General features: G+C 40.1%; 1 protein-coding gene across 3 annotated transcripts; it reads right to left on the reverse strand.

The window, feature by feature from the left end:
- Positions 1-1674: 1674 nt before the first annotated feature.
- On the reverse strand, positions 1675-25161 carry C15H8orf76 (chromosome 15 C8orf76 homolog). 3 transcript variants are annotated; one of them, XM_063079612.1, is made up of 7 exons: positions 25002-25161; positions 22302-22397; positions 15248-15391; positions 11226-11683; positions 7423-7555; positions 7144-7341; positions 1675-1994 (listed from the first exon to the last, which is right to left on the reverse strand). In XM_063079612.1, exons 1-7 carry the CDS (start codon positions 25116-25118, stop codon positions 1797-1799), a joined length of 1344 nt encoding a protein of 447 aa, XP_062935682.1. In that variant the 5' UTR covers positions 25119-25161; the 3' UTR covers positions 1675-1796. The 3 variants fall into 3 exon arrangements, with proteins under 3 accessions (XP_062935682.1, XP_062935683.1, XP_062935684.1); XM_063079613.1 differs by lacking the exon at positions 22302-22397; XM_063079614.1 differs by lacking the exon at positions 7144-7341.
- Between the last annotated feature and the right edge of the window lie 212 nt (positions 25162-25373).

The raw sequence follows: 25373 nt of genomic DNA on the forward strand, positions 1-25373 counted from the left end.
AGACTAAAAGCTCAGCGCATGGGCAAAGTCAGTAACGGGGCCAGGATGGAGACCGGAAGAGGAGAGAGGCTAGGAGAGAGGGGTGCATTTCTAGGAAGTCTAGAACCGGAGAAAGAGGTTTAGCTACAGAAAGAGAAATAGGCGGGGTGCTGGGATTGCCTTGCATTGAATCAGATCTATGGGTATTAACCTTCTGCACGAACAAAAGAAGATGCTGGCCAAATAATTCAGCACTCCAAGAAACATTTAGTGAGCTGCCCGGTTTCTACCCTGGGAATACAGATATGAACAAGAGTCATAGTCCCTGACTTTATAAAAATTTGAGTCTATATGGAAAACAATACAGTCAAAAAGAGCCAGTACGGGAGTAAAATAGGAAAACCTAACACCACTTGGCAATCAGGAAGAGGAAAACCTAACACCACTTGGCGATCAGGAAGACTTCTGGGAAGCTAAATCTAAGTGGAGACCTGAAAGAGGAATGCGAATCAGCCATCTGATGAGGGTGGGGAGAGGTTCAGGTGAATGAAAGTCATGGCGCACACGACAGTAAGGAGCTCCAGGTAGCCAGAGCAATACCATGAAGGGCGCGGCAAGCCACATTAGAGTTTATGCCCCCATCCTGAGGGCAATCCACTGCTAGAGCACAAACTCCACATACCTGGTGTCTCCACATCCACAGCAACCACACAATGCTTGACACATAATAGGAGCTCAATAAACGATAGCTAGCGGCTGAAGGAAGGGATGGAGGGCAAGGACGAGCTCTCGAGAAATTTTCTTAATTTTTAATGGTTCCTAAAATTGAAATGTCTATTAATTGTACAAAATCTTTTGTTTCACATTAGAGATGAAAGGCCAAGCTTGCAATTGCTAGTTATGCTATCAAACTCACTAAAAGAGTAGTCAAAATATAAGCAAAACCAGCCTTCCTGTTTTGGGAAGAGTACTGGGTAAGGGCGAAGCAAGCAAAAAGAGTGTGGAAGGGAAATCCAGATAACTTCATCTTTGTCCAGAGCTGGAATTCTCTTCCCTTTGCTGAGAAATTTCAAATAAAAGCTGTGCAGGACATTTGATGAGGTTTTCAGTTTAGTGTTAAATTCCTCTTATAAGGGAGCTCTTCCATCCCAGATAATTTTCCAAGTAAGGTAATTGCCCCTCAGATTTGAAGAGGACGTTACAGACTGTGATTATAGTTTGTGTGGCTGAATGGACAGGATAATCACCCTGTGAGACAATGCTCCATGGGTCTCTTGTGTTTCTGTATGTCTTGTGAGCAAGGCTCTCAATGCTCTTTGTTCCAGACTATCTTTTCAAGTATGACTGTATAGCAAACAGCCTTAAAAAGGAGACAGTATCTCCCTCTGCAGCAAAGGGCGAAGTAGGGTAAAATCCCAGACCCTTGGCTGTTCTTACCACACCCCTCACATATAGTCTACTCTCACATTTTAACATGCTTGATCAATTTACCTAAACAATGTGAATTCTTACACTGCTGGCTATGATAGCAACTGTTTCTAAAAGACCGTAAAATCTGAAAGTCTCCTTTATACACTTGCCCAACAGATACCTTCTTAAGGGGTAGTAGGCCTAAGATAAGGGGATAGCAAAAATCTGGAAAAAACAAAAAATAAAGCAACTGAACACAGCAGAGATAATCTCAGAGAGAAGCTATTTTTATAAAACATAATCATTTTTAATTCACCATATTCTGTGATTAACAGTGGATCCTGTCTGAAGTAAACAAAGACAATTAATACAGTGCAAGATATTTTGTTTTGTTTTTAAATGGATCACTAAGCCACGATTTGTATCTCTGCATGGAACTGCTTTTCAAAGGGACAGAAATGGTCTTTGATCTTTCGGAACCACTTGTCTTCAAATTCTTTGGAGGATGCAGTCACCGGGGCAGTCAGGGCTGTGGAGCCAACACACTTCACCTCTGGGTGAACTTCGTCTTTTATTTTTTCTGGGATGATATCTTCTCCCATAACCTGTAGCAGGAGAAAAAAAACTGTCCCAATAAGAGAGGCAGCTGACGTGGCAAGAAAGACTACATTACTCATCAATTTTAAAGGCTTTCATACAAAAGTAGAAAATACTTCAGCAGCCAGGGGACATTTCCAACACGTTGAAAAGGTGTTTGTTCAGAAGTAGTTATCCAAGGACCATATATGTAAAATACCCCATATTTCCACTCTCACCCTCCCCTGAGTGAAAACACCACTTAGGTACTAACATGGCGGCAGTACCATTTGGCCTACCGGGAGTACTGAGCCAACCATTTTATATCAAAGAACATATTCTGTGGGTGACAATGCAACTGTGAGTGATTCTCCCTCCTTAAAATGGCTAAAAAGGACAGGGCAGAGCTTGGGCAGAATATAACAGCTCCTGGGGCAGGGACAGAGAGCACAGATCCTGTCTCCTAAAAGTTCTCTAAAGAAGTCAAAGGCAGCAAACAATCATGCGGCAAGGAGCTGGGCCCACCCTTTCCTGACCCAGAAAGAAACTCTAATCCCTCTATAACAAAAGCAGTCTTGGGACTTAGAAGCACATTTACCCAATGAAGGCACAATACTGCTCCCTACTGGTCAGAATCAGGCCCAAATGAACACAGGGTCATGGCCCCAGATTCTGGATTAGTTTCTCTTTAATAAGACATCACAAAGTTAGGCTATAGAAAGCTTGTACTTGAACCCACTAAGACAGCAGCCCCACCTTTGATAATGACAGGGAACTAAAATTAAGGTCCAAAACATTTCAAACCATTTGGCGTGTTATACAGCCATCTAGCAGGGACATTTTGGAGGGAATTAGAAGTCACATGGATTTGCACCGGATGATCTCTAAGGATCCTGCAAATCCAGAGATCCAATGTGTTCACGAAAATTCAAATTATAATGAATTAGAAGCAAACTCAGAGCCGGCCTGTGGCTCACTCGGGAGAGTGCGGTGCTGATAACACCAAGGCCAAAAGTTCGGATCCCATATTGGGACGGCCGGTTAGCTCACTGGCTGAGCGTGGAGCTGACAACACCAAGTCAAGGGTTAAGATCCCCTTACCGGTCATCTTTAAAAAAAAAAAAAAAAAAAAAGAAGCAGCAGCAAACTCAAAGAGTGGCTTCCACTGGGTTTTAATCTTCCAAGATTACATATTGTTTGAGGAAATTGCCAATAAGATGTAGGGCTTCAATATGCAACAGTCAGTATTTATTAAAGCATGGTACTCTATCAGTTCTAAGACACTTTTTTTGTTTAGGTATTTTAACATCTCCAAAATCAAGATGTACCTTATAACCACTGGCATGTCACAGTGTAAATGGCATCTTATTTTTCTTTTAGTGGTACATCAAATAATGATGAGTTTTAGAAACGTAGTATTTTTAAAATCTAGGATAAAGCATCAAAAAAGCCTTTCTTTAAAAATAAAAAGAACTGAATAATGGTAATATCCAAACAATGCAATATTCCAAAAAGGAGGATAGGCAGGCACAATATTCACAGGTGTGAAAAAATCTGCCAAAACATCTGGTCATATAAAAATTTTAAAATCATAAACCTCAGAAAATATTGCAACATATACAGGAATAGTAAGTCCAATATACAGAGAACTCTTAAAAATTACTAAAAAAAAAAAAAGAAAGAAAGAAATAATAAAGAAAAAGCATGACTAGGCATTTCACAAAATACAAATGGCCAATAAACATATGAAAAAATTATCCCTCTTAACAGTAACCAAAGAAATAAAGATTAATATTAAAAAATATTTTTAACTACCGGACTGCAAATTTTAAAAAGTATAATATTAAGTTGAATTATATAAAATTGCTATTTTTATAGAGCAAAACAATTGAATATCAACAATTTCACATGGTTCAATCTAATATCTGGGATTGGGGAAAGAAAACCAGTGCTCTTATACACTGCTGGAAGATATATAAATTGAACCAACCTTCATGAATGGCAATTTGGAAATGTGCTTTAAGTCTTTAAAACGTTCATAAACTTTAACACAGTGATTCTGTTTCTAGTAATCTATTCTAAAAGGTATTAATGCATTGATTTTTTGCAAGAACTTATTAAAATAGGTTCAACATAGGGGAGTATGTAAATAAATTATAGTTCATCCAAAAATTGAACTATTATCTAGCCATTAAAAATCATGTACTCAAATAATATTTAAGGATATAAGGTCATGCCCATGTCACAATGTTAAATAAAAATCACAGAATATAAAATAAAATGTAGTTTGGCAATTCCTTAAGAAGTAAAACAAAGTTACTATATGACCCAGCAATTCCACTCCTAGGTATACACCCCAAAGAATTAAAAACTGGGACTGAAACATACTTGTATGGTAATATTCATAGCAGCATTATTCACAGTAACCAAAAGGTGGAAACACCCAAGTACCACCAACAAATGAATAAACAAAATGTGCTATATACATATACATGAATATAATTTAGCCATAAAAAAGAATGAAGTTTTGATACGTGCCACAGTATGAATGAACCTTGAAAACATTATGCTAAGTGAAATAAGTCAGACACAAAAAGAAAAATATTGCATGATTCCACTTATTTGAAATATCTAGAATAGGCAAATTCATAGAGACAGAAAATAAATTAGAGATTACTAGGGGTGGAGGGAGGAGAGAATGGGAAGTTATTGCTCAAAAGCAGTAACTACTGGGGTGACGAAAAATTTTAGAAGTAGATGGTGGTAATGTGGGCACAACACATGAATGTACTTAATGCCACTGAATTATATACTTACCAAGGATTAGGATAGCAAATTTTATGTTATATATATTTTGGAGTTTTAAAAAAAGAGTGGTTAGTGGAACATTATAGAATAAAAGAGATGTGGGAGACAAAAGGACCTGATAGTCCTAGTCATGCTTTTTATTATTCTATTTATTTCTATTTTTGTTAGAGATTTTTTTTTTTTTACAGTGGACTTTATTTGGATTCTAATTCAAATAAAACAACTATAAACAGAAGAGAAAGTATGCAATCAAAGAATATTTAAGGATACAGTGTAATGTTCATATCACAAATCAAGTAAAATTAAGAATATAAAATGAAACGTACATTATAATCCCAAGGGCCTAGACATTCATCTTTTCTTAAAACCTCCACAAGTAGATCACATGCATTTTCTAGGCAGAGAACTACTACTCTATTCAGTCAACAGATTTACTGAGCATGGTAAAGGATACGAGGATGTTTAGGACATGGTCTCTCTTATAAGGAACCTAAACTCTAATTGAAAAAATAAGATATTTTTCTTCTTAGGGCCCAAAGTGCTATCTATTCAAGCAATCACTCAGAGGAGGAAGAAATTACCACAGACCAGGAAATTCAGTGAGAGCTTCCCCGAGGATATGGGGCTTCAGCTGGGTCTTCAAGGACGGAAACAGAAAGTAGGTGGAGATAGGAAAACCCGTGACTAATTTGTTAGACAAAGGCAGATTAGTCTAGTGGGAGCAGGAGATTGGTGTAAGGAATTTCTAGGTAAGAAGTTTGGAGTTACACTCTGGAAGGCCTTGGATATCATATTAAGGAGACTCGACCAGACCTGACCTCAGAGGTAATGGTGACACATTTTAGTTTTTCAGCAAGCAGGTAACATGGTCAAAGCAATGTTTTAAGATTAACCCAGCAGCAATTCGAGATATATTTGCAGGGAGGAAGCAAGATGAGACAAGCCAGGAGGTCACTCGGTGAGTCAAGCCTGGGGTGGTAAAGACTGGGTGTTAGTGGTGGAAGAGAAATGAAAGGTGGGCCCTGAAAGAAGTGTGGGCTTGGTGCCTGGCTAGGGGAAGACTAGACAAAGAGAGGCCCAATGCTAGTGAGGTTCCAGGTCTGGATGGAAGAAGAGTGACATTATGAGGAAGAAAATGAAGTCTGGAATGAAAACATGGTGGAGAGGCATTCTCTCCCTCTCTCTCCTTCCTCTCAACAAATACTTCCTGAGGGCCACGTCAGGCCCTACACCATACTAAGCACCAAGGGGAACTGAAAGACTGACTGGAAGTGTTTTGATGAGTGGTTCCATTTTAGACATTTTGTACTTGAAGTGACAGTAGAATAATCAATAATCACCTCAGACTAACCACTCAGTGGGTAATTAATCTGACATGTGAGACAAGTGTTTCAAAGACGACACCAAAGATAGCAGACTGGAGTGTCGTCAACCCAGAGGTGACAACCGAAACTATGGGTGTGGTTGTGACCTCTCTGGGAAAAAGGTAGAGAGAACAAAGAACAGAAGTGAAACCCTAGAGAATGTCATTACTCAAGACACAGAAAAACTAGTGAAGTCTCATGACGCAGAGAAATGTTAAGAAATATAGAAGAAAAACTGACTAGGGTAACCTCTCAGAACTAAAGGGATGAGGAAACAAAAAGTGAGAGATCAATAGTTACAAATGCTATAGAAAGGTAAAGGAAAACAAAGAAGAAAAGCTAAGGTAAATTTACAAGAGACAAGGCATCTTGTGTGTGTCTGTGGGCTCAAGGGAAAGAGCCCATGGAAGAAGAAAAGGTTGAAAAGGCTGAAAGAGAATAGATAGGAGAGCATAATCCCAGAATAGGGAAAAGACGTCAAAACAAGAGAGCTCAGCTTCGGGAAGGAAGAAAGAAGCCTGGCAATAGTATATATACAATAAATATTTTGAAAGAATGACATTAGGATGCATACAGATAGAGTTATTCTCATGTGAAAAGTACCTGAGCTGTCAAGTTTCAATTATGTACTAAAAAGAAGTCGCATGAAGAACTTAAATACATAAATAATCTTCAAATGCCATCTTAAGAAATTTCAAAAGTATATTTTACAAAAAGCCAGATTTTTTTAAAAAGCTAATAAAGGTTTAAAAAAAATTAACATTTGAATTTCTCTGCAATCATCCAAGTATAATAGAGTAGAGCAGAAAGAAAACAGACTTGCAGCCAGAAACACAGGTTATATACAGAGCAGCTCTGCCACTGAAAATCTGACCTTAGGGGACTCAGCCTCTCCAAGCCTCAAGTCCAGCTCTGCCTACCCTCACAGACTATTACGAGGATGAATGGAGGAAATAACATATAAAATTGCTGCACAAAGTTGAGCACTCATTCATTCATTCAGTACCAAAACATGATTATTGGGCATTTCTGATGTTCCAGCAGGCAGGTGGAAGCAAGCACCAACAGGGACATGACATGCAGCCCCCGTGGTCCTGCATGCTGCGGGGGAAGGATGATGAAGAGGCCGCTTGGGTGACTGTTGATTGATCAAAAGGCACATAAAAGAGGGAGACAGAAGTCCATCAGTAGATGAGAAGTGGCCCTGTGTTTAAAAAAATGGTATCAGAGCCAGGAAAAATATCTGTGTCACCTTGTTTCGCATAAACCCAGGGGATACACTCACCTCAGCTATCAGCAGCAAAGTGTCTTCTTTGAAGCTGAACCCTTTCATTTTATCCTCAATTTCCCGCTGAGTCCTTAAGTTCCTCTCCAAAGCAAACGATGTTTGCTGAGATTGGGTGAGCTGAAGCAAAAGCCTAAAAAACCGAAAAGCTGCAATGTGTAGGCTCCACATAAAGGAAAGCAGCAAGGTAATGTCCACACAGAGCCCAGGCGTTTGGGTTAAGGTGAGTGCTACTAGGCTAAAAAGAAGGTACCCACCCTCACAAACTACCATCTGAATCCCTAAAGCTTCTTACTCTGAATAAATTACCCAACTTTACATTGGAGATTCATCTTTTCTAAAATTAATAGACCAAAACTTCTCAAAGAAATCTTTAGGAAACACCACCTCAAAAGAGCTTCCTGCAGCAGTCAAGTGATTGAAAGCATAAATAATTTGGAGTGAAAAGAACAAGCCTCCCATCAAAGACTCCTCCCATACAAGCATTCTGGATTTGTGCCTTTGAGTGTTATACAACCCTTCCATCTCTCTGACCGCACAGCAACTTGACCTCCAGGACTAATAAGATTTGCTAGCATGCTTGAATTACTCAAAGCAGGCCCAAATCTTTGATGACCCTCTGATAACCACTTTGCAATTGCTTTTCCACTAACTTCCCCATCATGATCCTAAACTGGTGTCCTCTCTCATTCTTCCACCCTCCTGTCCTCACGTGGCTCCTTCTCTTCATTGTTTTTTAAAATACTGAATGTGCAGATGTTTCCAATTTCCCTCATGTCTCACTGGTCCTTATTGCTACACCCAGAAGCTCTCAGCTCTCCTGTTTGCTTATTTCATGTACTGAGGAATGTACCAGACTTAGCTCTAGGCATTCAGAGATATTGGAGAGCAAAACAGTCAGGTGCCTGCCTCATAGACTGGAAGGAGAGAGACCGCAAATAAGTAATTTCAGGTAGTGATAAATACTATGAAAAAAATCCAAGACAGGATGGATGCAGTGTCTTCGGAGAGGGCAGTGCAAGAAGGCTTTCCTGAGACACCGTTCAAGCTAAGACATAACTGATGAGGAGCCACAGGGATAATATTTGGGGGGAAGGGCTTGGCCAGGGGGAAAGAGGCCCTGATGCAAGAGCTATCCTGTGTCTGAAAATCACAAAGGTCATTGTGGCCAGAACACAGCCAGGGAGAAAAAACTGTAGTAATATGAGTTGAAAAGAAAGAAGGGTGAACTCAAATAAGATCTTGCAGGCCATGGAAAGAAATGTGGAATTGAGGCAGTGCAGTGGGAAGCTACTGGAGAATGCTATAAAGGAGCATGACCTGATTCCCAAGTAAAAGGATCATCTGCCTGCTTCAGCCTAACCTGTTGACATCACCCACTGGCCTCTGGAAGCATTTACATTTGTGACCTCTTATGTATTTGTTTTCCTCCCTCTCACTCTGTAAACTACTTGAAAACACAGCTTATACTTTTTCCACTTCACGTTCATTCATTCCTAAACCTTCAGCCTTCTGCAATCTGCCTGTCACCCCATCCCTCCAATGAAATGTCCTTCTCAAAGTCACAAATGACCTACTAATTTTCAAACCCTCTTCTCAGAATTGACCCCTACATGATTTCTCACTACCATTTGATTGCTGATCTCTTTCCTGAAACTTTTTAGTCTCAACTCCCTTCTTCTGAGCTCTCCCCTATTTCCTAAAGAGCTCTAGGCTGGATGTCCTACAGGCACCTAAATCTCAGTATATCAAGCCTAAAATCATTAACTTCCACCCCAAATCTGCTCTGCTTGTCCTCCCATGTGTCCTATCTCAATGAAAGGAACCACCATCCACCTGTGCTCCAAGAGACTCTTCAGTCTTCAAAGACTCTTCCGTTCTCCACACACCAAGTCCTGCCTATTCCATCCTGCAGTGACATCAAATTCTTTTTGTTACCACTGCACTATCATAAGTCAGGCCCTCACCACTTCCCACCAATTACTTCACAGCCTCTTCACTGATGTCTCTAGCCCCAAATTCCTTCTTCTAATCCACCATCCCAGCCACCAGATCCCTCTCTGTAAATCAGAGCTCTTAGCACACCACTTCAATATTTAAAACCTTCAAATATTCTTCAGGCCTTCAGCACCAGGACCAAATCCTTTAAGATGACATCTAACGTCTTATGCTAATAATAAAAACAAAAACAGTAAAAGTACTAATAGCTAACATTTACGAAGTGCCTACTGTATACTGCATAGTACAAGAAGTACTTTAGATACTTTACTTCTACCACCCCATGTAGGAGGCATTCCCCCCATTTCTCCATCTGTCAAGATGAGGACACTGCAGACCAGACAGTTTAAGTAATTTGTGCAAGGTCAGACAGCTGACAAGTGGAAGAGTCCAGACTCATTCACGCAACATCAATAATGTACTAAGTTCTTCAAAATCAGAGCCTACTCCCAAGTCCTACCTCTTACTTACTCGGCCATCCTGGCATCATGGTCTACAGCCTACCTTGAGTTGCCACCACCAGTGTGTCTCTTGCCACCGGATCCTCTACCCCTTTAGGCTGTGCTTTCTTTCTCTTTACCTAGCATGCCTTTCCTCACTTGGGGAATATTACACAAAGTGAGCAAGATAACCTGAAAGAACACAGGGTCTGGAATCAGAGACCTGGATCCAAATCCTGCCCCTGTACTTCATATCTGTGCCACTTTGGGAATGATTTGAATAGTTTTCTAGTCCTAACATGGAACTTCAGTGTTCCTCAAAGAGTCGTGAGGATTAAAATGAAATAGTGTACATTAAGCATCTAGTACTTAGTGGCCAACTCGTTAAGTGTTCCTAGTCAGGAACATTCAGCAGAAGCATCATTCCCCCTGTAAAGCCTTCCTTCTTTCTGCCACACCGACAGCTCCCTTACATGGGTTCCTATAGAATCTGTTCACACCACTGATACACTGTTTAGCACCTGTGATGCCAGTCCCTGGCTAGACGTATATTTTCCCCAACATAGTGAGCAGCATAAGGAAAGGGACTCTTTTGTTTTGTTTTTTAACCTTCTTTATGATCCTAGCACCAAGCACAAGCTTGGCACACAGCTGTCACTCAACGTGCTTCTGAATTAAAGTGAGTCAATGTTAAATAAGCATCTACTGAATAAATTTTTTAAATTGCCAAATGGATACCATTTCTTGGTAAGTGTCATTGTTAATATTTCATGAATTCACTAGAGTTAAAAAAAAAAAATCTCTATGCACTTTGGTACCATTTGAGACATAAAAGAGCCTGTTTCTTTTCCCATAAATTATAGAATTGGTGAAGTGCATTCCCCCTACCCTTTTCCCGAACTCATACTTCAAGGATCCAAACTACTAGAATTTCTGTGGGCAAACCAGGAGAATTATCTGCAGAATGAAGTATCATTTTATCAGCAAATCAAACACAAGAGCAGATTTTCTTCATTAGAAGATATCTGTGGAGTACATGAGTGAAAAATTACTTCTTTAAAATACCCCCTCTTCCTTTTTCAATGTTTTATACATCTAATTTTCTTTTCCTAATTTTTAAATGTTTTCCAATTTTAACCTTCTATCTTAAGCAATGACATAAGTATATTCTTGGGCAAATAGTTTTGTTTCTAAATCTTACATACTGAAATGACGCAGGTTCAAAGGATTCTGTCTAGACCATAGTAAAAATTCAACAATGCATACCAAGTATCTAGCCTAGAACTTTTTGAAGCTTGAAAATAGAAAATTAAAACCTTTACTCTGAGTTATTTCCATGTGTTGTTTAATCCTCTCTTAGCTTACCTGGTTCGTATAAAAGAGGCACATGCTTTCATCTGAGTCTCTATCAACACCGCTTCTCTCTTTTCTGCCATACAGTTTTGAATATTTTTAGGAGCTTTCTCATTTTTCTGGCTATTACTGCTACTTGCTTCCATAGAAAGTGCAGAGCTCTCAGGCAAGGTTTCAGGGAAACACAAAAGACAGTCTCTTCCTGAGTGCAGAAAGGAGGACTTGACAGTTTTGTCACTTGAGGTGAAACTGTCCTGTTTGTGAGATGACACAACTGATGCTGAAAGACCTGGCCCCAGGTTCAGGTAAGCCTCTGCCAATCTGCCCCAGTTCCAAGGATTCAAAGGGTGCAAAGAAATCAGTTTCTGTAGGCAGAAAATAGTCTTCTCCAAGTTTTGCAAACTTGAACAAATGGCAAACTGGAGGTAGAGCACAGTGGTTAAATGGTCTGTGTTGGTTGCTTTATTTTCCTGAGGAGAAAAAAAAAATTTAGAATCTTTAAACTGCAAAATGTTTTTACATATAAAAATGAAGATGCATAAAAACCAAAGTTGTATATGTCATAAGTTAGAAGTATTTTTCAGTAGCTATACAAGTAGAGTGAACTAAATATATTTCAATAGACCTCATGTTTGAAATCGTAAGTCTAGAGAAATATATACTACCTAGCAAAATACTCACTAGCCATTCCCAAATGTCCTAATGGCATAATAATGTAAAAATTCATGTGATAGTGGCATGACAAAGTTCAGCACCAAAAATATAAATGTCAGTTTATTTTCAAATTTTATTATAATCTTTATTGTCTTCAGCTAAATATCTGAAAAACCCAGACCAATTGTCTTAGATCCTGGCTTGTGATTCCATTTTAATATTTGAGGCTTTCTAAAAATCCAAATGGTAATTTCCTTGAGGATTTGAACAAACTCCATTTCCAAATTTTATTTGGCTTAGAAATCTTAAACAGGATGGCCCTGAAGCTCTCAGTGCTTCATGATGCATCATAATTAAATCCAAATGCCGTCCCTGCTAACTATTACCAAATCCAATCCTTTTTGGCCAGAGGGGGTTGCCTGGTTTCCTTCTGATCAGAAAATCCTTTTCAAATCTCCTTAACCAGAGCCTCTAACCTGCCATATGACAAATGCCCTCTGGGTTAGGAAAAACAGGCTTGCTTGTTCTAAATTATGGAGAGAGCAGATGGCAGACTAAGATTACCTTCAAGTTGATGTGAAGTTTAAGGAAAGCCTACACTGCTAGCATCCAGATCAAGCTCCCACACAAACTACACTGAAAATGAAATAGGAACAAAACAACCCAGTATGCAGCCCAAAGAAACTGGTAGACCAGTAAGTGAAAGCCTGTGGACGGCTCTAAATAGTCCTATATTTAGTAAAAAGATATGAAATAAAGCCCCATGCAACTTATTTGGTGATATTGTACCTTCCCAAAGACAGAAAATGTTTTGTTTTATTATTACTATTGTTTTTAGTGTCTGTCCTTCCTAAAAGACCATTAATCTCCAGAAGAGCTTTTGTTCAATGCCGAATTCCCAGCACAGCACCTCAGCCATAACAGATGTTAAATACTGTTGAGCAATAAATTTTCCCTACATTATAAAGTCTTTTATTTATAATAAGGAAAGCAACACATATAGACTATATCTGTAACAAATACTACCTTTCTTCTGCAATCAGTCTACAGAGTTTTATACTGTTCAAAAACATTTTCATATCGAGAAAGCAAGTATGTGTTAGGGTGGAGGTTCTTACACACAAACTACGATTTTGTTGCTGGGGTTTTGACAGAATGATTAGTAAACTCCTCTCTGGAAATTAAATTCCATATAAATAAGTTCGAGTGATTTTTCTAGAATACTGCAACTACTGTAATAAGATGATGGTACTGATGAAGAGAGCTAACATTTATTGAGTGCTTACCATACGCCAGGTACAGTTCTAAGTATTTTACTCATTTAATCCTTCTGATAATCTTTTAAAATAGATTCTATTATTATCCCTTTTCTATAGATGAGGCAACTGTGTCACAGAGAGGTTAGAGAACTTGGCTGAGGTCATGTAGCTAATAAGCAGCAGGGTTACAGTCAAGTTATACTAGAAATCACAGAATAAAAGGTACTTGAGAAGAGCTGATGCATGTCAGCTAGCTAACCCACCAGACATTAGATGAGCACCATATGTGCAGGCTGTAAATATTGTTTGTCTCCTTAGCATCGAACCCAGAACCGGGCAAATGACAGGACTGAAATAAATGTTGAGTGGATACACGGGAAAGAGTCATTTACTATCACAAAGCCATTTTCTTACCATAGTTTATCAAATAAGCCTACCAGCCACTATAAGAAAATACTCTACTTATTTGTTTAAGAAATAAGTTCTATTATAAATTTTATCCAACAATCATTAAGAAGAGAAGTGAATAAACTTCAGTAGAAATTGTGAGCATAAAAAGTTCATATCCTGACGAGCACTCCAGGACTCACTCTCTACTGTGCTCAACACTACATACTGACCTGTCCCCTTAATGAGAGGGGACAATAACCACTGAGACAAAAAACAAACAGAGGCCAGAGCTAATAACAGAAGAGGGTCCTCAAGTAGGGAAGAAATGTAATACAAGGTACCAGGAAATGAGAAAACCATGCAGACCAGCAGGGTCCCCTGAGATGTGCAAGAGACCCAAAGACAAAGGTGAGACCCACAAGCCTACTGCCTATTTTCCACTCCAACAGCTGCCCGGGAGCTTGACAAACAGTTTTGAAACTCCTGACACGGCATCTGCTGAATGGCAACAGATCCTTCTCTGAGCCACAGAAACAGAGATATACTGAGCTAGAAGGAACCATAGAGAAAACTCGCCCCAGCCATTAATCTAGCTGCCACTGCCTTCAACGACAGAGGCAAAGAGGGCGAAGCTCGACTGTGATATGTAAGAGATGCTACGAAGAAAAGAACCAATTGGAGAGCAGAACAGTGACGCTGTCTAGAAAAAAGCACTGAATGGGCCCAAACTGCAGTTAATTTGCAGACCGGGGAGACTGGGAATCAACATAATTAAATCCCATTGAGTTCACAGTTCATGCCAACGCTTCCTTAACAACATTATCTCTCTTCCAGCTTAAGAATTAACCAGTAATTAGTAGAGAAGGGAAAAAGAACAAAACACAGCTGTTTTCCAAGTTCTTAAAACAATTAGCAACACAGTTTCCTCGCACTGCAAGAGGCTGAGATCCTATGTGGTGACCCCTGGGCAAGCAGAGGTTAGAGATTTCTCAGTTAATGAGATGGAGGGCGACAGCTCAATTGCACGCATGCTTTAGGCGGGCCTCTGGTTGGCTCATCCAGAGTTCAAGATCAGTGCCACAATGCCTCACTAATTCCCTCTGAGGAAAAAAACTGGTCAGCATAAACTAGGATTGATTAATTTACATTAATTCCCATATAAAATTTACATAAAAATCAATACAAGCAAACCATAAATGCCTTAACCTAAAAATAAAAACAAACAGAATCTAGAACTGCAAAAACTGCCTTTCTTTTTCCCTTAAAAAAAACTCTGCAAATTCCATTTAAAAATAAAAAGGACTAGTAAGCTTGGCTTGGTATGAGTATTTCATCATTTTCTTGGTAACTTTTTTTCTGTTTACAAAAGTAACATATGTTCAATGTAGAAATTTTAGAAAATAAGGTCTAAAAAAATCTTAAAAAGACAAGAGATCACTCATAATCCTTCCACTCTGAGTATTTACTCCGAACAAGAGTAAAATCTCTGCAAATTAGATTTTCAGACAATAAAGAGCATAACACAGGAAAAATATTACAAGAAAATGATTATGACTAGAACTCCAAATTGTTCATCATAATAAAGTTTTTACACTACTAACAATTTTCTTCTGCTTATCCAAAACCACAGATTTTCCTACTAGTTTGTTTTTCGTTTTGTTTTTAGAAAATAAAAATTCAACCATCCTTGGTATAGGAAAGTGTGTGAAAATAGGCAATGAGACCACTCACCAAGTTTGTAGCAATCTCCAGCGCTTCCATGTGCCTTCCCAGGTGTGCCAGACACCGAGCCTGTCCTTCCTGGACATCCCTTTTCATGGCAAAATTGGTAGATGACAATTTTTCAGAGATACTGGAATACTCTTGCAACGCTTTCTGGCAATTATTTGTTAAAAAAGGAAATTATGAGAAGAGAAGAAAAGACAGGTGGAAAAGAAAGGATTCAGTACAGTCATGATTTTTTTCTTAGGCAGAATGTAATGTTTAAATTGACCCTAACAAACTTCCGGTCAAGATGGCGGAATAGACAGTCCCTAGCATCACTCTCTCCCACAAATCACCCGATTTAAACTACAAAAACATAACATCAAGTACATATGGAACGGCGAGACGTCCAGCGGGGGAGGTAGAAGCTCGGCAGAGACCACATGCCCTGCGGGGCTGCCATTGCACAATCCAGCAAATAGGCTTCACTGCCACCACCCAGCTCCATTCCCAGCCCAGCCCAGCCCAGCCCAGTGTGCACAGAATGGGGAGACGTCCAGCAGGGGAGCCAGAGGCTCCGCAGAAACAACACACCCTGTGGGGCCGCCACTGCGGGATCCAGCAGGTAGGCTTCACCGCAGGCACCCGGCTCTATTCCCAGCCTGGCCTAGTGCACTCGGAGCAGGGAGACGTCTGGCATGGGAGGCGGGAACTCCACGGGGACCACACTGCTGCCGTGCGATCCAGCAGCCCGGCCCAATACATACGGAGCACAGAGTCATCCAGCAAGGGAGATAGAAGCTCCATAGAGTCCATACACCCTGTGGGGGGGGGGGGGCCGCTGCCCCGCACTCCAGCAGCAGGTAGGCTTCACCGCCACCACCCAGCTCCATCCTGCAGCTGAAGGGGAAGCTCTGCAGAGACCACATGCTCTGTGGTACCTCCGCGCCTCCCAGCAGCCCGGGCCAGAGCGCATGGAACAGGGAGAAGTCCAGCACGGGAGGTGGAAGCTCAGCAGAGACCACACTCTGCGGTACCGCCCAGTGATCCAGCAGCCCAGCAGAGTCCAAGCTGACCAGAGAGGTGGCTCCCCAGAGAGGCCCAAGACCAGAGGCAACCACACATGCAAGGCACTATTGGCCAACTGAGTAGTCACTGAGGTAGTCGTACCAAATTGGCAACCACAGCAACATCTTAGTCAGTCAATAGTGTCAAACCTGTGGACTGTGAAACCCCCTGCCACAATGACTAAACATCAAAGAAAAGATACCAGAAATACGAAAAATCAAGAAAGTACAGCACCAAAGGATAATAACTCTCAAGCTCTACATCCTATAGAACAAGAAGCCCTTGAAATGACTGACAAGGAATTTCAAGTGATAATTCTAAGGAAACTGAATGAGATACAAGAAAAGTCAGCTAGACATCATGATGAAATGAGGAAAAGTATACAGGACCTGAAAGAGGAAATGTACAAGGAAATCAATGCCCTGAAAAAACATGTAGCAGAACTTGCCAAACTGAAGAAGTTATTCAGCGAAATAAAAAACACAACAGAGAGTTTAACCAGCAGGCTTGCGGAAGGTGAAGAGAGAACTTCTGAACTTGAAGATGGGCTGTTGGAAATAACACAAGCAGACAAAAAAAAAAAAAGAAAAAAGAATCAAAGGCATTGAAGAAAATCTGAGAGAGATATCAGACAACGTTAAACGCTCAAATATCCGAGTCATGGGTATTCCAGAAGGGGAGGAAAAAGGAGATTGCACTGAAAACATATTCAACAAAATAGTGGCAGAAAACTTCCCAGGTATAGGAAAAATCACAGATCTTCAGATCCAGGAAACTCAACAATCTCCAAACGTATTCAACCCAAAAAGGTCTTCTCCAAGACATGTTATAGTCAAATTGGCAAAACTCAAAGACAAAGAAAGAATCTTAAAAGCTGCAAGAGAGAAGCGTCAAATCACCTATAAGGGAGCCCCAATCAGGCTAACATCAGACTTTTCATCACAAACCCTAAAAGCCAGAAAGGAATGGGATGATATATTCAAAATAATAAAAGACAGAGATTGTCAGCCAAGAATACTCTACCCTGCAAGGCTATCCTTCCGAAATGAAGGGCAAATAGTATATTTCTCAGACAAACAAAAACTGCAGGAGTTCACCACCACACGACCACTCTTACAAGAAATTCTCAAGGGAGTACTAGGTTAGCTTCCTGAATAACTACCACTACCATAAAAACCCAAGAAAAATCAAAACCCACTAGTATAATAAAAATGGCATTCATGAAGAGAAAACAAACAAAAAGGCTATCTACAACCTAAGGAACCAACAAACACAGAAAACAAACAGTAAATCAGAAAGCAAGGAACAAAAGACACCTAAGACATCCAAACAATAATCAATAAAATGCTAAGATTAAATCAACACTTTTCAATGACAACTCTTAATGGAAAAGGCTTAAATTCCCCAATCAAAAGACACAGACTGGCTGACTGGATTAAAAAGGAGGACCCAACAATATGCTGCCTGCAAGAGACCCACCTCACCCATAAAGACTCACACAGACTAACAGTGAAAGGATGGAAAAAGATTTACCATGCAAACAGAAAAGAAAAACGAGCTGGAGTAGCTATTCTTATATCTGACAAAACAGACTTTAAGCTAAAAACCATAAAAAGAGACAATGAGGGACACTATGTAATGATAAAAGGGCTGATCCATCAAGAAGACATAACAATCATAAATATGTATGCAACCAATGTTGGAGCAGCCAGATTTATAAAACAAACTCTATTAGACCTAAAGAAGGAAATAGACACTAATAACATAATAGCAGGGGACCTGAACACCCCACTGTCAATATTGGACAGGTCATCTAGGCAAGGAATCAGCAGAGAAACACAAGATCTAAACAACACTCTAGACCAATTGGACTTGGCAGATATCTACAGAACATTCCATCCAACAACCTCAGAATATTCATTCCTCTCATAAGCACATGGATCATTCTCCAGGATAGATCACATATTAGGTCACAAATCAAGTCTCAACAAATTCAAAAAAATTGGAGTTATCCCATGAATTTTCTCGGACCACAATGGATTAAAATTAGAAATCAACAACAAACAAAATTCTGGAAACTATACAAACACATGGGAATTAAACAGCATTCTACTTAATGACATATGGGTCCAAGAAGAAATCAAGCAGGAAATCAAAAAATTTATTGAAACTAATGAAAATAATGATACATCATACCAAAACCTGTGGGATACTGCAAAAGCAGTACTAAGGGGGAAATTTACTGCATTAAATGCTCACCTCAGAAGAATGGAAAGATGGCAAGTGAACAACCTAAAACTTCACCTTAAAGAACTAGAAAAAAAAGAATAATGCAAACCTAAAGTTAACAGACAGAAAGAAATCATTAAGATCAGAGCAGAAATTAATGAAATTGAAACCCAAAAAACAATACAAAAGATCAATGAATCAAAAAGTTGGTTTTTTGAAAAGATAAATAAAATTGACAAACCATTAGCATGGCTAACAAAAAAAGAAGAGAGAAGATTCAAATAACAAAAATAGGAAATGAAAATGGTGATATTACAACTGATTCATCTGAAATACAAGGAATCATTCGCGACTACTATAACAACTATACACCAACAAATCTGAAAATCTGGAGGAAATGGATAAATTTCCGGACACACACAAGCTCCCAAAACTGAGCCATGAAGACGTAGAAAATCTGAACAGACCAATAACAATAAAGGAGATTGAAGCTGTTATCAGAAGGCTCCCAACAAAGAAAAGCCCAGGACCAGATGGATTCACAGCAGAATTTTACCAAACATTCAAAGAGGAATTGACACCGATTCTTTACAAACTATTCCAAAAGATTGAAACGGACGCAAATCTCCCAAACTCATTCTATGAAGCAAACATCATCCTGATACCAAAACCAGGTAAAGATAAAACCAAAAAAGAATACTACAGGCCGATATCCTTGATGAATATAGATGCAAAAATCCTCACTAAAATACTAGCAAACAGAATACAGCAACACATACGTAAAATTATTCACCACGATCAAGTAGGATTCATCCCAGGGATGCAAGGTTGGTTCAACATACACAAATCAATAAATGTGATACACCATATTAATAAAATCAAACACAAGGACCATATGATCATCTCTATAGATGCTGAAAAAGCATTTGATAAAATTCAACACTCATTCATGACAAAGACCCTCTATAAGTTAGGTATAGAGGGAAAGTATCTCAACATAATTAAAGCCATATATGACAAACCCACTGCCAATATCATCCTGAATGGGGAAAAGCTGAAAGCTTTTCCTTTAAGAACAGGAACTAGACAAGGATGCCCACTCTCACCACTCCTATTCAACATAGTGTTGGAAGTACTAGCCAGAGCAATCAGAGAAGAGAAGGAAATAAAGGGCATCCAGATTGGAAAAGAAGAAGTCAAACTGTCCCTGTTTGCAAATGACATGATCCTATATATTGAACAGCCTAAAGCCTCTACAAAAAAACTCTTGGAGTTGATAAATGATTTCAGCACAGTAGCAGGATACAAAATCAACACACAAAAATCAGTAGCATTTCTATTCTCCAATAGTGAACATGCAGAAAGAGAAATCAAGAAAGCCTGCCCATTTACAATAGCCACCAAAAAAATAAAATACTTAGGAATTGAGTTAACCAAGGAGGTGAAAAATCTCTATCATGAGAACTACAAACCACTGCTGAGAGAAATTAGAGAGGATACAAGAAGATGGAAAGATATCCCATGCTCTTGGATTGGAAGAATCAACATAGTGAAAATGTCCATACTACCCAAAGTGATCTACAAATTCAATGCAATCCCCATCAAAATTCCAATGACATTTTTCTCAGAAATGGAAAGAACTATCCAGACATTTATATGGAATAATAAAAGACCACGCATAGCCAAAGCAACGCTGAGCAAAAAAACTAAAGCTGGAGGCATAACACTACCTGGCTTTAAACTATACTACAAAGCTATAATAACCAAAACAGTATGGTACTGGCATAAAAACAGACACACTGATCAATGGAATAGAACAGAGAATCCATAAATCAACCCACACACCTACAGCCATCTAATCTTTGACAAAGGCACCAAGCCTATATGCTGGGGAAGAGACTGCCTCTTTAGCAAATGGTGCTGGGAGAACTGGATATCCATATGCAGGAGAATGAAACTAGACCCATACCTTTCACCATACACTAAAGTCAACTCAAAATGGATTAAAGAATTAAATATACACCCTGAAACAATAAAACTTCTTAAAGAAAACATAGGAGAAACACTTCAGGAAATCAGACTGGACACAGACTTCATGAATACGACCCCAAAAGCACGGGCAACTAAAGGAAAAATAAACAAATGGGATTATATCAAACTAAAGAGCTTCTGCACAGCAAAAGTAACAATTAACAGAGTTAAAAGACAACCAACAGAGTGGGAGAAAATATTTGCAAAATATACATCTGACAAAGGATTAATATCCAGAATATACAAGGAACTCAAACAACTTTACAAGAAAAAAACAAGCAAGCCAATTAAAAAATTGGGCAAAGGAGCTAAGTAGGCATTTCTCTAAGGAAGATATATGAATGGCCAACAGACATATGAAAAAATGCTCAATATCACTCAGCATCCGGGAAATGCAAATCAAAACTACACTGAGATACCATCTCACCCCAGTTAGGATGGCTAAAATCCAAGACTCTGACCGATAAATGCTGGCGAGGTTGCGGAGAAAAAGGAACTCTCATACATTGTTGGTGGGACTGCAAAATGGTGCAGCCTCTATGGAAAATGGTATGGAGATTCCTCAAACAATTGCAGATAGATCTACCATATGACCCAGATATCCCACTGCTGGGAATATACCCAGAGGAATGGAAATCATCAAGTCGAAGGTATACCTCTTCTCCAATGTTCATTGCAGCACTCTTTACAATAGCCAAGAGCTGGAACCAGCCCAAATGTCCATCATCGGATGAGTGGATACGGAAAATGTGGTATATCTACACAATGGAATACTACTCAGCTATAAAAACGAATGAAATACTGCCATTTGCAACAACATGGATGGACCTTGAGAGAATTATATTAAGTGAAATAAGTCAAGCACAGAAAGTGTAATACCACACGTTCTCACTTATTGGTGGGAGCTAAAAATAAATAAATAAATTCACACACACACACACACACACACACAAAGAAAAACAGGGGGGGAAGAAGACATAACAACTACAATTCCTTGAAGTTGATACGACAAGCAAACAGAAAGGACATTGTTGGGTGGGAGGAAGGAGGCAGGTTTCTGTAATGGGCCACAATAATCAGCCACATTGTATATCGACAAAATAAAATTAAGAAAAATAATAAATAAAAAAATTAAAAATTAATTGACCCTAACATGAGCTAAGGAAGACTTGAGTATTTTAATCAGTACCATTTTTAAATGGTAGAGATGAAATGGTGGGAGAATATAACTACTACTATCTGATATGGTAGAAAGACCATTCTGGAGGGAAATAAACCAGGCTTTCAATACTGGTTTTGCCACTAACTTGCTGTATAACGTTTTCATCAGCAACATAACAACAGCATTCTCATGAAGATGAAATAAGATATATATGTAAAGCAACCTGGCATCTAGTTGTTAGTTCTTTGCTTTTCTAACACATTTTGGGGTGCTTTGCTCCTGTGGCACTATATTGTTATCTTTGCAGGAGGCCCAATGTAATGAGGAGGTATAGAACCTGGGGAAACAGACCTAGAAAGACCCCATAAAGATCCTTTTGTTGGAGTTACCGCAAACAAAACAAATTATGTAGAGCCACGTAGAAAAGGACAGAAACTAGAGTCTAAGATTATAAACACACATCATAAAAGATTAAATTCATTTTCACAAGCAACACACTCATAACTTAGAACACTGTTATTTACATACGCTGCAACTGATAAAACAAGAGCCCACTTCAAGTACCACAATCTCATATATGTTGAATTCTACCTGATACTCTTGTCGTCTGTAGGCCAGGTCCCCTCTGAATTTCTTGATAGTTAGAGCTTCAACATCATCACTGCTCTCTGCTTCTTCATAAAACCACTAGAAATTGTGAAAATAGCATATCACAGAGAGTGAAGCTATGCTTTTCCATTTCATACTCAGAAGCAATTTCCCATAACATAATTGGTTAAATCTCAAAAAAGACATACTTCAGTATGACACTCAAGGGAAAACATTTGACAAAGAATGACAATTTTGATGATGGACCAGTTTTTATTAAATTATCACAAGTAATAAACATACCAACAATATGATAACTCTCTAAAAAAGAAACACACAAATACATGGTTTTATCTAAAACATTTTCAATATGGGGTTGCGGTGTCTTGGAACCTACATTTATCTAGTGCAATTCACACTGGTTCTTTGAAATATTTTCTTGAAGAGAAATTTTAGAGTGGATGGAATAGGGATTGACAACTCTTTATGAAAAGGACACACGAAAGAATTATTATAGCTATGATGTTATTATGAAAATGTCATAAAGCCAAAAAAGCAGAATCTAAGCAAAGAAGGAGACAGAAATTAAGAGTGAAAGGAGGCTTCAATGAAAAGACCTATAGGACAAAAGTCTGAGGAAATGCCCATCTGGGATACTTTATCCAGAAAGATAAGGGAAACTGAAAGGAAAGGGAGACTGAGATTTGACTATAGAATAAAGAACATAAGAAACGAGGAAAAGCACTCTGTGCGCCAGTCTTTCCAGCTCCAAAGAAGTATCTTGTACTCCCTTTCACTCACAGTAAATCACATTGAGGCTGAATAAAGTCTATCTCCAGTTAAATACTATTAATTCAAATGTAACTACTTTTCTGATGTTTCCACCATTACATCAAAATTGCTTGGTTCTATAAGAGTCACCTGGGTATCAATGCCCCCCTGTTATCTTAGTAAAATTAGCTTCTCTCCTCAGCCTGATCCATCACAGTGGAGAAAGCTAGGAACCACTGTTCTTCTGTTCTCCCTTAAGTACTGTATAACTGAACAAGTCTATGTACTTAGCGTATAACTTTCCTTTCTTTATACTCCTTGCTCTCTAGTCACATACCGTTTTAGATTAGCCAGTCCCAACTTCTTGAACAATAACCGCATACCTACAAACCTCCATCAAATTTTCATTATCCTACTTGGAAATAATCAAGCAAAATTAACTTTTATTCTCCCATATAACCCACAGGACTGCAAGAATTCAGACAGGGGATGCTTTGAAATACCCCTCTCTGATAAGAGGAAGGAGGGAAGAGCTGTGAACAAGGGTGTGACTAAGAGGTGAGAACTATCTGGTCCCACACAAAATCTGAGTAGGCAGGGACAACAGAAATCTTCCAACCCGAACTCCTAGTTTTACACCTAGGGAAACCAACGTGACTTGAATAAGTCCTCTCTAAGTTTATCTATGAGCAGTATATTTTCATATTCATATAGCAAACAAGTTCTAAACTCAAGTGATTTCTGGATTTCACTTTACACAGCATATCACACCTGACAAAGTACTTTTATATGCATTAGCTCATTTTATCTCATTTCACTCTCACAATTAATCCCATGAGCCAGCAAGTACTATTTTTCCCAAATGACAAACCAGAAAATGTCACCGTGAAAGGCAAGAGGTAAAGCTGACACCGGAATTCAAGGGTCCCGTCTCACAACCAGAGCTTTTATATGCTCCACCACGTGATTTCCCAAGCCCATTCCCTGTTTTTAGCCCACATGATGGAGTACTGAAGACAATTTTGAAGGACTGATGTGCTAAGAAGAAAGTGTAACTGAAATAAAACAAAAATGCCATTCAGTAATTATAGATGTCTGGCACAGGAACTCAGCTGTGGCTGGAACCCTTCGGTTTTCCGTAAATATTAGTTATGACTGGTGAGATGAGATTTATACTCATGAAGTCATACAAAGTAATACTCTATTAGTTCAAGAATATTCACGCGGTTCCCATTAGGAACAAAAACTTAGGCGCTGCAGAGGGCATCACGTTAAGGATCCCTCTCGTGTGATCATTTATCGCTCCGGCTCTGAGGACTCAGAATACTGACGAGTGCTTTAAACAGAAGCTAGAAGGGATAAGCGGATCAAACAAAATATTTGGTTGGAAGAAGGAATATTTTCGTCTTCCTGGAAGAAAAAAGAAGAAAAAAGAGAGAGAGAGAGAAAGAAAAAAATAAAAAGGCTTCCTGGAGAAGGTGGCATTTCAGACGAGCCTTGAGAAGCGGGTCTCACTGAACGACTGTGACCGTCAGAGCGGGGTCAGTGTGGGCAGGGAGAGTCCACGAAGGACGGCAGGCAACACTCGGTGTAAAAGCGGGCCCCGGCTGCCCGGCTGCCGGATCCGTGAAGGCAAACCGAGGTACGGGGGCTTTCGGCGCAGGACGCGACACCAGGCCGGCCGAATGCCGGGTGGGAGTCAAGGTGCTGACAGCGCGGGGACAGCCGTGCGTGGACCCGGGCCGGGCGCAGGGACGCCGCTTCCTCGGCGGAGGGGAGGGGCGGACCGGCAGGCCTGAGCGCGGCAGGCCCAGAGCGGGGAGGCGACGGGCGGCGACGCGGGGCTGGGGCGTGTGAGGCGCGGTCGGACTGGGGACCCGCGGAAGGCCAGGCCCGGGTCCGTGGCGAGGCCAGGAGGCCCCGCCCTCTCACCTGCCGCTCGCAGCGCTTGGCGCGGTAGGACGCGGGGAGGCCAGCCCGTCGCTCGGGCTTCTCTTCGAACACCGAGTCCTCGAACTCGCCTCCGAACAGCCAGCACCCGATCTCCATCGTGCGCCCACGGTGGGGGCAACGGGAGGCGGTGGCGCCCAGAGCGGGCCCAACCGGAAGGGGCGGGACCACCGGAGCCCGGAGCCCGGCATTCTGGGACTTGTAGTTTTTGGAGAGGCAGGCGGGGACGTGGCCGGCCGCTGACTGGGGATGGTGGTTGCCTTGAGATTTTTATCTGGCTCTCAAACTGACCGAACCCCAGGACAGAGGGTTTGACTTCGTGTCAAGAGATGGACGGCGCGCATCAACAAGCTC

The sequence above is a fragment of the Cynocephalus volans genome, chromosome 15 (genome assembly GCF_027409185.1).
Source record: "Cynocephalus volans isolate mCynVol1 chromosome 15, mCynVol1.pri, whole genome shotgun sequence".
Taxonomy (NCBI): domain Eukaryota; kingdom Metazoa; phylum Chordata; class Mammalia; order Dermoptera; family Cynocephalidae; genus Cynocephalus; species Cynocephalus volans.

Bases quoted from the DNA above. Each gene is read 5' to 3' on its own strand.
- C15H8orf76 (XM_063079612.1), bottom strand. From the start codon at position 25,118: ATGGAGATCGGGTGCTGGCTGTTCGGAGGCGAGTTCGAGGACTCGGTG. The intron at 22,398-25,001 runs GTGAGAGGGCGG...CACAATTTCTAG, and splicing joins CCAAGCGCTGCGAGCGGCAG to TGGTTTTATGAAGAAGCAGA. The intron at 7,556-11,225 runs GTAAGCTAAGAG...TCGGTTTTTTAG, and splicing joins GCCTCTTTTATACGAACCAG to GCTTTTGCTTCAGCTCACCC.